General features: G+C 43.9%; 1 protein-coding gene across 1 annotated transcript; it reads left to right on the plus strand.

Moving 5' to 3' along the window:
- The first annotated feature begins 8788 nt into the window (after positions 1 to 8788).
- Ccn2 (cellular communication network factor 2) lies at positions 8789 to 12000 on the plus strand. Its single transcript, XM_028766443.1, has 5 exons — positions 8789 to 9133; positions 9221 to 9443; positions 9680 to 9931; positions 10065 to 10276; positions 10649 to 12000. The coding sequence occupies exons 1-5, from the start codon at positions 9071 to 9073 to the stop codon at positions 10943 to 10945; spliced, it is 1047 nt and encodes a 348-aa protein (XP_028622276.1). The 5' UTR covers positions 8789 to 9070; the 3' UTR covers positions 10946 to 12000.
- Positions 12001 to 13734: the final 1734 nt, after the last annotated feature.

Genomic DNA, 13734 nt, shown 5'->3' on the forward strand with positions numbered 1-13734 from the left:
TATACACTGTGAGTCACACACATAATCACACATATATACACTGTGAGCATACACACATAATCACACATATATACACTGTGAGCCACACACATAATCACACATATATATACTGTGAGCCATACACACATAATCACACATATATATACTGTGAGCCATACACACATCATCACACATATATACACACAAGCACACATATAATACACATACACACAAATATCAGTTTCTCCTGAAGCAGTGGGAAAGAGAAGTACAAATTAGGTTCTCATTTTAGATCAATCCTCTTATTATCTCAACTTATAGAATACTTGAAATAATAAGAGAACATTGGCTTTGCTAATTTATATTGGCAGCTAACTTAACAAACTGATTCAAACTACAGAGTGAGTTTTTTCAAGTCACAAAATTTCATACTAGAATTTGAAACAAGAATTGTTTTTAGACTCTTGTTCAATTAAGTATAAGTCAACTTCATTTTTTCTGGCTTTATTCTAAACATCTTTTTTTTAAGGTAGACTATAAAAGCTTATTTCTTTTAATGATGTTTTACCTCACCTCCTTTACTTTTCTAGGCCAATTATGGATAAGTAAGAACAGCTAGGAAGAGCAAAGAGCAAAGCTATAATACTTTGCTCTACCAACACTGCCAGTAAGTCTGAGGAAACCCAAGCAGAATGGTCCCCAGTGCCAGGGAAGACTGCTAGGGGATGTGCCAAGTGATGCATTGGATTCAATTCATCGCTGCTACCTTGATGTCTCCTGCGCGCTCTCTCTCTCTCTCTCTCTCTCTCTCACACACACACACACACACACACACACACACGAGAGAGAGAGAGAGGGGGGGAGAGAGGGAGAGGGAGAGGGAGAGAGAGAGAGGGAGAGAGAAAGAGAGAGAAAGAGAGAGAAAGAGAGAGAGAGAGAGAGAGAGAGAACCTAAAATTTCCCCTTACCCTTACCACTTACTGTGGATCAAAAAGGAAAAAAAAATGGCTTCCAGATACCATTTCTGCTCAACATAAGACCTTTTTCCTTTCTTGGAAAGTTGGCTCTCTAATGCATGAGAAAAATAAGGGTTTGGAGCTCTGGAGTCTACTTGAGATTAAGACCAGGTTTCAGCGAGTAAAATGAGAACATATGAGACACAGATGCTGTACCACCATCCTGTGGTCCCCCTTCTGACAGCTACTTCAGAAGCTGGCCAGGAAAAATATACTTGACCGGTATGGGAGGGGCATGCCTGGAAACTGGTCAAAGCCAGAATGGGATCATTTGGCCATGGCAGTACCTAGTCCTACTGCAAAGTAAGAGTGCTTCAAAGTCTATCTGAAGCTGGACAGGAAGCTTGCTTGCTCACCTAGTGGGTTGGAAACCAATCAATGAAGACTCAGGAATCAGCTACATATGGAAACAGCAGGGCAAAATGAAATCAAGAAAAACCAGCATAGACATGTTAAAAAGTGATGAAAACGATCCAAGAGATCCTTTTGGCCAAAATTAGCATTTATTGTATCCATGGAAGAAATACCTTCATGGTAGAATATGTTCAGATGTTAGTAAGTTCACAATTAGATGAAACTTAATGCTACAGTTGTTAGCTTTCTCACACAGGCATGAGTCACTGAGAAAATTCCCTTGCTATGAGCCTGCCATTCCTAGACGACACTCTCAAACCTTGCCACACACAGTTACCACAGAGATCATTCCATTAACAACATGAACCGAGACATGGTTCAAAGCCAATCACTCCACACCCAGAGGGAGAGGGCAGAAGCTTCAAATCAACAGTGCATTCAAGGTACCTAATTTAAGGAAAGTGCATTTTCAACAAAGACAAGTTCATAAAATACACTTTGTAGCATCCAGGACATCCAGGGGCATGTCTATTGAGGGCCACTCATGAAAAGCTCATGTTTACCATGTACAATACTTTGATGTGGATAGCCTGCCACTCCCTTTCATATTTATTCATAAGGGCAGCTTATCAGTGAATGGTTATTTACGAGCTTTTTATTATGTCTGTGGTTGGTCCCATTCTCAGCCTAAACAAGACAGCACAGTGTTGGACACAGACCTTTCCAACGTGGGATAAAGCTGATGTCACAGCAGAACACACCCTGACGTGAGCCTCTGGGATCCCAGCCATCATCTTAATTCTTTTTTTTTTTTTCTGGTTGAGCTGCATTGGTTCATCTGTGGGTAAGAAGCAACACATTTGTCTATAGCAAAGTCATACAATTTAATTAGTAACAATGAAAATAAATACATCTTTAAATCCAACTTTCTCTTCTAATATAGGCCAGTAACCATTATCTTTTGAGTTCATATTTAATCAGACACACCGAAGTAACAGAGTATCATGCCAGCATGCCTGAGGTGTTTTACATACCTCTCTGGATGTGTGTTTCAAAAGTTTAAAAGAATCTGAGATAACTATCTAAAGGACAGACACTGTATATAGAAGGAGATGAAAGGCAAGTTTGGAAGCAAAGACAAGGGTACTGTTTTTAGAAAAGCCAAATTCAACTTCACACGTTACTGTGCCACCTCTAGCTACAGCCGTATTATGTGAACATCCTTACACCTTAATTCCCATCCCTATAAACTAGGAAGAATAATACCTCCTAGGGTTATAATGAAGCTGAAGAGGTAGTATGTAGAGAGCCAGGTGTTGGACTTCTCAATAACCATAGCACTTCTGGAGTCTACAGCCAGAGAAGCAACAGTTCAAGGCCAGACTAAGCTATGTAGCCAGCGTGGGCTATGTAACCAAACTAAATTAACAAGATTAAGTAAAGGGCTTTGTAAATTTGTGGTATCTTCTCCAGGCACCTAGAGCTTTAAGGAGTATTCTAGTGAAACTGATCAAATAAAATCTGTATTTGAATAACAAATGAAACAAAGTACAAGGCATCCTTTCACTTGCTTAGCATCTGATAGGCCTGTCTAAGCAGAATGCAATTTTCTTCCTTACATATGGTAACAGCCTTGATTTAGGAGATAAGATGCCTTCTCTAAAAGCCTTATTTAGTGTGCTCAGCTTTTAACACGTGACTCTCCACAGGCATTCACACAGAGTCCCCTGGGCTGGTAAACATCAGATATAAAACAGGTACCTAATCCAGGGACCCCTGGCATTGCAACTCCAGGGCTCAGACCACAGATATGTTCCAAAGGTGAACGATGGGGCTCTGTTTAAGTTTATCTCACACCCCACCAAAATTCTGGGGTGTGTTCATGCATAATATCCTTGGTCTCCCATTATTTTCATTTACTCCTGTTCCTTGGAATAAATACTCCATCTCAGTTTCCTCCCCCTACGTTTATTGGTTAGTCTCTCCAAAGTACACGTTTTAATAAATGAGTATCTCCCTTCAAGATTTACATAATGTATCACATTTTATATCGCACTGTGTTCAATTGGAAAAGAAGGTCAAATCCTCCCTCATTCTAGATGTGTTTTATTTAATTTTTTATTATCCCACTCCCCTTCCTCCTGCTTCTATGAGGATGTGCCCCCACCCACCCTCCCACTCCCACCTCCCCACCCACGATTTCCCCCACACTGGGGCATCCACCCTTCACTGGACCAAGGACTTACCCACCTATGCCTGACAATGTCATTCTCCCATACATATACAGCTGGGCCCATGGGTTTCTCTCTATGTGCTCCTAGGCTGGTGATTTAGACCCTGAGAGCTCTGGTTGGTTGGTATTGCGCTTTCCCCATGGGGCTGCAAACCTTTTCAACTCCTTCAGTCTTCTCTCTCACTCCTCCATTGGGAACCCCATGATCAGCTCAATGGTTAGCTGTGAGCATCTGCCTCTGTATATTTCAGGCTCTGGCAGACCTCTAAGGAGACAGCTATATCAGGCTCCTGTCAGCATGCACTTCCTGACATCTACATCAGCGTCTACCTTTGGTGACTGCACAAGGGATGGATACCCAGGTGGAACAGTCTCTGGACAGCCCCTTCTTCAGTTTCTGTCCCATGCTTTGTCTCCATATTTGCTCCTGTGAGTATGTTGTTACCCCTCCTAAGAAGAGCCAAAGCACCCACACTTTGGTCTTCCTTCTTCATGAGATTCATGTGGTCTGTGAGTTGTATCTTAGATATTGCGAGCTTTTGGACTAATACCCAATTATTAATGAGTACATACCATGTGTGTTCTTTTGTGATTGGGTTACCTCACTCAAGATGATATTTTCTAGTTCCATCCATTTACCTAAGAATTTCTCGAATTCATTGTTTTTAATAGCTGAGTAATATTCCATTGTGTAAATGTACCACATTTTCTGTATCCATTCCTCTGTTGAAGGACATCTGGGTTCTTTCCAGCTTCTGGCTATTATAAATAAGGCTGCTATGAACATAGTGGACCATGTGTCCTTGTTATATGTTGGAGCATCTTCTGGGTATATGCCCAGGAGTGGTATTGCTGGGTCCTCATGTAATGCTATGTCCAATTTTCTGAGGAACTGCCAGACTGATTTCCAGAGTGGTTGTACCGGCTTGGAATCCCGTCAACAGTGGAGGAGTGTTCCTCTTCTCCACATCCTAGCCAGCATCTGCTATCACCTGAGTTTTTGATCTTGGACATTCTGACTGGTGTGAGGTGGAATCTTGAAGCATTTGACTTCGCCACCTCTAAGAGAAAGCTGGGTCCTGGAAATGCTTATGCTCTCTAGCGCCACCTGCTGTTAACGTGGGCCTAGAGTCAGAACAGGCTCCTGAGTCAGCTGAGAGAACAAGCCTAGTTTAACTTAGTGAGAGAAGGTGTGGGGTCTACCTCATAAAGACACAAAGTATCCTCCCTTTCCTCCTCTACCCCAGACTACAAGTTCAAGCAAGGAAATGAGCAGGCCAATGTAAAACAAACCACACAGAGCAATTGCCTTCTGACCAATGCCTCTCAAAATATCCTAAGAAAATTAGAGAATTCATTATAAAAGAAGAAAAAGCAGGAAAGCAATGAATGTAATTTCCATAGCAAACATCCATGCTTCCTTCCCACTTCTAACTCCCTGTGAGAGGGCACTCTCCTTAAACTTCATCTGAAGCAATTAGGTCCAGGAAACCATGCCAGGGTCCCTGAAGGTTTCAGAAAAATATTTATTACTATTTTTCAAAAACACTGTGGCATACTCCCCCTGACCTGTTTTTTGGGGGGAGGGGGAGGGGTGTAATTCATTTACTTGACTGAACCTAGGACACACCAGAAACACTGGGAAGTCCATTCCCTAAGGATCCTAGGACAAATCACCCAGTTTCCAGATGCCCTTATATGGCTAGGGACCAACTTCCTATAAGGCTGACAGCCCAGTGTATGCATTGCGTATGGGTTTTGGCTTTGAGTCACATCCCACCAGTATGTTTCTCTAGGACTTTTGATTTCCACTTTGAGGGCTGGCACTGACTTCCTGCTTTCTCTTATAAGAAAATGTCTACAACTGAAAACTGAAAATCTGCAAGATTCCTTCCTTAAGTACACAAACACTCTATAAGTCTGGCCACTTTGCTATAGTTCTGCTAGATTCTCTCTCTGTCTTATAGCTGATCAAGTAACCTTTTTAGAGAGGGCAAAAAACATTGTACAAGACTCAAGCGAAAGACCTGCGTGCACACATACCTTAAATGGCCACCTTAGTGATTTTCTCATCTACTGGGAGGGTTGGTTGGGGTAGAAATGTTCTTCACAAGTCACTTAGTAACTAAGCCCCCTCTTAGAAGTCAAAACAATACTTTTCTTCTGCATACAATTTCAAGGATTTGTCTCTCCCATTTCTGACCTGCTGTCAATCAAAAAGGTTGGACTAGGGCAGAGTTGGATGAAGTTGTAAGAAGCTGCTACGTTCAGTTTACTGCCCAGATGCACACAAACATTTACTGAGTCATTTATAAGGGTGTAAGAATTCAGGTGCCATGGCACGAACCAAGGCTGATGTGTCAGTCTTTCCTTCTGGATTTCCTGGCACTTAATGGTCTGCATCATAATAAAAACATACTTTCTAGTCTGTGAATGTCTTGGATGTCCTCTGTCACACACTCTTCTCCTTCTGTCCCATCTTGTCTGTATGATTTGTGTAGAGGTAGTCTTCTGTCTTTACCCTTTCTAGTGTTTTGATCATACAGCTCCAAGCTACATTTCAAATGCACAGGATATTCTGAGATTTTCATATAGGTTGTACATTTCAATACATTTCAATTTCCTCTTAGTTCATATTAAAACCATCCATTTGGGACTAACTGTGGAGTTACTGAGAATTTGAGATGCAGATTCTATAGTAAAACCTAATGTTGTAATGTAACAGCATGGTAGGATGATAATATACTCTAAATGGAACACTGGAGGGGGAAAGGCAAAGGAAGAAAGGCAGAGACAAGGGAAGGAAAAAGAGGGGTGAAAAGTAAGGTTAAAACATAAAATGTCTGTTTCCGGAGAAGTTTAAGATGGTTAATCTTCACTGAGAGCAACGAAATTGAAAATTCTTATCTTCATTTTATAAATGTGAGTCCAGCTCCTCTTGGTGACGTCCCTGAGCGTTATGAATGGCTGTTCTAAAGACACAGCCCAAGTTACTCAATTATAAAAAGCCCAGCCACTTAGCCCTGGGACTGAGCCTGCTCCCTAGATGCTGCAAGCCATTGGTGGCTCTCAGGTATACTTGGGGTTTCAGAGACTGCTCCAACTCTCCTGGCTCCCCTCATCACACTGCAAGCTCGAGAGCTCACCTCAGAGCCCACATCCCACCTCAGATGAAGCTCACCCTCCCCATTCCTTCCCTTCCTCACCCATCCCACCTTTCTGACCATTGCTGGTAGATATAATTGGGAGTTTAGGACTTGAAAGATTTCACTGTGGCTTCCCACACAGTTTGGACTTTAAAAAAAACATTTCATCAAAGAGCAAAAGTGTGAGGCCAAGTTGCCTATAATACACATGTGGCTATTCACATAACTTGGAATGTTCTTTCTTTAAATAGGAACTCTCAGGCCTCTTCTCTTTGAGGAATGTTTGGAAAGAACACTCAATAACAATGTTGGAAATTCTCCCTGCACTCCAGAGGCTGCTCACACTTCAAGCCACACACCGTTCACTGTTGACATGCAACTGCACTGTACAGCCTGTAGCTGGCTTAACAAGGCAATTGTGTGCAGATGATGGGCTCAGCCACTTGAAGTCGTTAGTTCCCCTACCCTACCCCCACCCCACCCCTGCTAATTGCCCATGGATGGATTGAAAACATTTAAAAACTGGCCAATTTAAATGAGCTGTTTTCATGTTATAATCTATAGTGTGTTGTTTCCAAAATTAGTCTTTGCAGATGTAATCACCTTAAACGTATACTCAGAAGCACCACCTATGAGAGGAAGCCACTCTTGGGTATGGTCAGTGGTAAATGATGTAGCATTAGGAAGAGCATGGGATGGTCCCAGAATCCCTCTACATACAATAGGAATTGAAGCTACACACAGAGAGAGGGAGAGAGGGAGAGAGGGAGAGGGGGAGAGGGGGAGAGGGGGAGAGAGGGAGAGAGGGAGAGAGGGAGAGAGGGAGAGAGAGAGAATATAAATAACGCAGGTCCTAAATGAATGCACAGTTTAAGCAGCAGTGTTAAGAAACAGAGACAAGCTAGGGTACATTGTTTACACTTAACATCATCACACAAGCTAGGAATACACCTGTTTTTTCCTTGACTTAACCTCCCTCTGCCAGTCTGCAAGCTGCTTGAGTAGCAAGAGGCCTCATCACTCTTTGTGGACCTTGAGGAAGTCAGTAAAAACATGTTATGCACTGATGCTTAGCTTATAGCAGGGTTATAACTGGATACAAACGTTTATGGTTTTGCTGTTATGTAAACAAGTGCCTTACTTCAAAACAGAACAAACCCCAACAACATCCTTAGATTATGGGTTTTAGGATAAGTAAAACATCCAAGCCTGGACCTCAGTACAGCCATGCTTAAAATATCCCAACTGAACCCCACTGGCCTCCGTCCTTCTGCTTCTTTCTTCTCCCACTATGTTCTCTGACACTTACCTACGGAACACAACCTTTTGGTCTGAACTCATAAACTTATTTTTTTAGAAACTCGATGCCCAGCCATTCCCCTTCCCTCCCTGGAAGCTGAAGACAAGTCCTTACATAAAGAGGGCTGAAAATCTCCCTAGGAACCTACATCCTTACCAAGAGCCCTGGCTTTCATATCTTTCAGCCATCAAAAACGATTATCTCCAGTGACCAAAGATCAAATGCCTGTATTTCAGATACAGAGTTTATACATAGGCATTTTGGGCGGGGAGGGGTATTTCAAATGGCTATAAGCACCCTTCTTCTCTCAGTAGAACACTAAGAGACTACAGTCCTGTAAAGAAAAAAAAAATCCAAAACAATGAAAAAGAAATATTTTTAGATTTTTAGGGGCCCATGGTATTTGCCTCTTTAGCTACTTAAGTCTTGAGAAACTTTTATATCAGTAGCCAGTACTGGCAAAGCGATTTTTAAGAAAAAAAAAAAAGATACGAGAAATAATCGTTGTTCGTGTATTTCTAAGTTATATTTCATCAGGAGGGGGTGCGATGAGGATACGGAGAAAGTTTTACTTCTTGGAGTTGTGCTGGCAACACAGCGCCTTTTTTTTTTCCTAGCGAGCTAAAGTGTGCCAGCTTTTTCAGACGGAGGAATGTGGAGTGTCAAGGGGTCAGGATCAATCCGGTGTGAGTTGATGAGGCAGGAAGGTGGGGAGGAATGCGAGGAATGTCCCTGTTTGTGTAGGACTCCATTCAGTTCTTTGGCGAGCCGGCCGCCGGGAGCATATAAAAGCCAGCGCCGCCCGCCCAGCCTCACACAGCTCTTCTCTCCTAGAAGACTCAGCCAGATCCTCTCCAGCTCCGACCCCAGGAGACCTACCTCCTCCAGACGGCAGCAGCCCCAGCCCAGCCGACAACCCCAGACGCCACCGCCTGGAGCGTCCAGACACCAACCTCCGCCCCGAGTCCGAGTCCGCTCCGGCCGCGCCCCTAGTCGCCTCTGCATCCCGCTCTGCGTTGGGTCCTCCCGCCGCGCCCCGACCATGCTCGTCTCCGTCGCGGGTCCCATCAGCCTCGCCTTGGTACTCTTCGCCCTCTGCACCCGGGTAAGCTCCGGGACTGACGGAAGGGATTGAGGGAGGGCAGAGTGAGCTGCGATTTCAGACTGACCGCCCTCCCCTTTCTCTCCGCAGCCTGCCACCAGCCAGGACTGCAGCGCGCAGTGTCAGTGCGCAGCCGAAGTGGCGCAGAGCTGCCCCGCCGGCGTGAGCCTGGTGCTGGACGGCTGCGGCTGCTGCCGCGTTTGCGCCAAGCAGCTGGGAGAACTGTGCACGGAGCGTGAACCTTGCGACCCACACAAGGGCCTCTTCTGCGACTTCGGCTCCCCCGCCAACCGCAAGATCGGCGTGTGCACTGGTAAGACCCGCAGCCCCCATCCAGCCCCCTGTGCCGAGCCCTCACTCTTTGGTGTTGGACCACCACCTCTCTCAAGTCCAGCGTGATGCTCTCTAGAAGAAGAAAAGCCCTTGTCTGCAGCTGCTTCCAACCGGCCCCCTGCAGTCCTGATCCTAGCTCACCACCTTGACATATAGTTGTTCTGATCCCCTGGACCCTTTATCTGACCTCTACATCTTTATCTTCCTCTCCTGCAGCCAAAGATGGTGCACCCTGTGTCTTCGGTGGGTCCGTGTACCGCAGCGGTGAGTCCTTCCAAAGCAGCTGCAAATACCAATGCACTTGTCTGGATGGGGCCGTGGGCTGCGTGCCACTGTGCAGCATGGACGTGCGACTGCCCAGCCCTGATTGCCCCTTCCCGAGAAGAGTCAAGCTGCCCGGGAAATGCTGTGAGGAGTGGGTGTGTGACGAGCCCAAGGACCGCACAGTGGTTGGCCCTGCCCTAGCTGGTGAGTTGTCTTCATCTAAGTTACTGTTATTCATCCTCCCCAACTTCAGGGCCAGTACCCAAGTACACTAAGTTAAGGGGAAATTGTCCTTTCCAGATGTTTTACCTTGTGCTTATGTGTTCTTCTCTCACAGCCTACAGACTGGAAGACACATTTGGCCCAGACCCAACTATGATGCGAGCCAACTGCCTGGTCCAGACCACAGAGTGGAGCGCCTGTTCTAAAACCTGTGGGATGGGCATCTCCACCCGGGTTACCAATGACAATACCTTCTGCAGACTGGAGAAGCAGAGTCGCCTCTGCATGGTCAGGCCCTGTGAAGCTGACCTGGAGGAAAACATTAAGGTACATACTCTACCACTAGACACTCATTTTTATAGAATGACAGGGAAGAGAGCCAAAGCTGGCCGTCTCACCTCCCATGTTATTATAGGCCTGTTGTCTCCAGAAATATCTAACCATGGAGCTGTCTGGATAGAATGAGAGATGCTGTAACGGCAGCTGCCAGTTTTCCACTACAAAATTCCCCATGGTGTTAGTTAATTCAAGACACTCCAAACGAGGCCATGGCTAATTTTGGAAAACTGGCAAATGAAACTACCAGCCTCTCCCCTCAGAATATAAACACAAGTCAGATGACATAGAGCCAGTCTACAGAGGGTTGAGGAAGGCCACTCCCATTGTAGTAATTGCTGTTTCTCTTCTTGTCTTCCTTAGAAGGGCAAAAAGTGTATCCGGACCCCTAAAATTGCCAAGCCTGTCAAGTTTGAGCTTTCTGGCTGCACCAGCGTGAAGACCTACCGGGCTAAGTTCTGCGGGGTGTGCACGGATGGCCGCTGCTGCACACCACACAGAACCACCACACTGCCGGTGGAGTTCAAATGCCCCGATGGTGAGATCATGAAAAAGAACATGATGTTCATCAAGACCTGTGCCTGCCATTACAACTGTCCTGGGGACAATGACATCTTTGAGTCCCTGTACTACAGGAAGATGTATGGAGACATGGCGTAAAGCCAGGGAGTAAGGGTCACGAACTCATTAGACTATAACTTGAACTGAGTTACATCTCATTTTCTTCTGTAAAAATGATTACAGTAGCACATTAATTTAAATCTGTGTTTCTAACTGCTGTGGGAGAAAACATCCCATCAAAGTGAGACCGTTATGTCATTGTCATACAAATAGTCTGTCAATCTCAGACACTGGTTTCGAGACAGTATAGACTTTACAGTTGTTCATTATCGCACAGTGCCAGACCACACTCTGAGGTGAGTCTCCTGGAACAGTGGAGACGCCAGGAGAAAGACAGGCACTATCTGAGGTCATTTTAAAAGCAGGAATGTGCCTACTTCTTGGAGTGTAACAGAGGAGGGAAATTATAGCATGCTTGCAGACAGACTTGCTCTAGCAAGAGCATGTGTCCTCCACGAGATGAGGCTGGGTCCAGCTGTTCTTTAACTAAGAACAGCAGTTTCAGCTCTGACATTCTGACTCCAATGACACTTGTCAGGAGTCAGAACCTTGTCTATTAGACTGGACAGCTTGTGGCAAGTGAATTTGCCTGTAACAAGCCAGATTTTTATTGATACTGTAAATATTGTGGATATATATATATTTGTACAGTTATCTAAGTTAATTTAAAGTTGTTTGTGCCTATTGTTTTTGTTTTAAGTGCTTTTGGGATTTTAAACTGAGAGCCTCAAACTCCAAACACCATAGTAAGACATAAAGCTTGTCTGTGATTCAAAACAAAGGAGATACTGCAGTGGAAATAGCAACCTGAGTGACTGTCTGTCAGAACAAATGGTGTGTAGATGGTAAAGCAACATATTGAAAGTCAGATTTCTAGGCGGAAATGTGGTAACATCACTCTTGGTGAACAAATGGCCTTTAATAAGAAATGGCCAGCTCAGGGTAACTGGTCAGATTTCCACGAGGAAGTGTTTGCTGCTTCTTTGACTATGACAGGTTTGGGGGACAGTTTATTTGTTGAGAGTGTGACCAAAAGTTACATGTTTGCACCTTTCTAGTTGAAAATAAAGTATATATATATTTTTTATATGAAAGGCTTGGCTGCTCATTCTTGTAAACTTTTCTTGGGTTTTCCTGGGTATAAGCAGGAAGTTCATATTTATCTTAAGGTAATTCACTAAGAAGTTTATAAATACCTTTGAAATGCATGAATCACATGAAATCAATAGGATTTTGCATACGTATCCCTTACACTGAACCAAGCAGACATGCACATCAGTTATCTACATGGTGATTAAGGAGTGCTTGACGTTTACTCTCTATAGCTGACTCCAGCTTCCACCAACCCCCAGCATCCATCACTCCATCCGTTTTGCATTGGTACATCTGGACATTAAAGTTAATTTACAGTCTTTCACGTCACAGATTAGTCTGTACCTCACATGGAAAAAAATGTTTAAATATTAGCTTGTGTGTTTGACTATAGCTCTGGTTCTGAACTTGAAGATCTTGCTGTTAAATGGGAAGCGTAGGGTAACATATACACTAAAGTGAAATCAGATAAGTTTTGTTGCACAAACTTCATTTTTCTACTGTTATGACAATTCATGGCAAACGTGAAAGGTAGAATAAGTCAATTTAATGTTAATTGAAAATGGTTTTTATTTGAAGGTGATTCCACACTATTGTTCCACGTTACCAAAATAGTTTATAGGTGACAACATTAAATTATTAAAGAACCCTGATATAAAAATAATATAAGACATACCTAGCTGTTACTGACAAGTAAAACAAGCTGAATGACAAACACTCCAGAGACATTCTCTTTTTCTAGATGAGAACAGCTGTGGATTCCGGAGAAAAACATACTGCAGACAGACTAACCTCTCCAGTGATGATTAGCAATCTTGTAGTCACTCAGAGAGACAAAAATATACCTGAAAGCAGAGACATTCTGCAAACAGTGCCCACGCCACAAACCAAATGAAAAACTTCCCGTGAGAAAAGTATTTCTAGTCACAACAATGAGTTTTAGGGTACACCCTCCCAGGTACATGGCAATACTGGCCACAGCAGCCACTACCTGAAATAAACACACCCCAAATAAACACACCCAAGGGCACACAGACAGTACATTGCTGGGTCTCATTTCTTTTCTATCAACTAATGCCCAGCCACAATGATACAGAGCCATGGAGAAAGCATAACTCCTGAAAGGAATCAAAGATTTGTGGGTAAAATACAAAGCTGTATGGAGGAGGGGATTTGAGATGTTTCCAAATCTGCACACCAAAAACAGTACATTGCATAACCAAACTCCCATGAGTAGTATGTAACAAAATTAGGAGACAAGACACCCTTGACCCCGAGATAGTAATGAAGACAAATTGCCAACCAGCCGAAGGCCTGAGTTGTGTCAGCAGGCCTGGGAAAATGGGAAAGAAGGGAGCATGTGATGTTTTGAGAACAAGCAAGGTTCCAAGGAAGCAGCAGGCACTGGCTAGAACTACAGCCAATTTGAAAACAGTTGTGGACATGGGTAGGGGTTTACACTACTCAGGGCTGCTTACTGAGACAAGATACAAACACTTAAAAATGGGGTCAAAATCGAACCAGTCAGGGCAAGAGACACTGAGGAAGAAGACTGAGATAAAAATAGGAAATTGAGCCTGGTGACATGGACCTGTGATCCCAGTGACATAGGAGACTGAGAATCTTGGGTACTTCCTTGTCTTGGTGTAACAAAATGCTTGACAAAAACAACAGAAGGAAGGAAGGAAGGAAGGAAGGAAGGAAGGAAGGAAGGAAGGAAGGAAGGAAGGAAGGAT

Source organism: Grammomys surdaster, unplaced genomic scaffold, assembly GCF_004785775.1.
Source record: "Grammomys surdaster isolate TR1022 unplaced genomic scaffold, NIH_TR_1.0 168, whole genome shotgun sequence".
NCBI classification, from domain to species: Eukaryota; Metazoa; Chordata; class Mammalia; order Rodentia; family Muridae; genus Grammomys; species Grammomys surdaster.

What these genes read in the sequence shown, in the direction of transcription:
- Ccn2 (XM_028766443.1), top strand. Translation starts at nt 9,071, where the DNA reads ATGCTCGTCTCCGTCGCGGGTCCCATCAGCCTCGCCTTGGTACTCTTC. An exon ending in GGTTGGCCCTGCCCTAGCTG is followed by an intron (nt 9,932 to 10,064) that starts GTGAGTTGTCTT and finishes CTTCTCTCACAG; the next exon opens with CCTACAGACTGGAAGACACA. An exon ending in ACCTGGAGGAAAACATTAAG is followed by an intron (nt 10,277 to 10,648) that starts GTACATACTCTA and finishes TGTCTTCCTTAG; the next exon opens with AAGGGCAAAAAGTGTATCCG.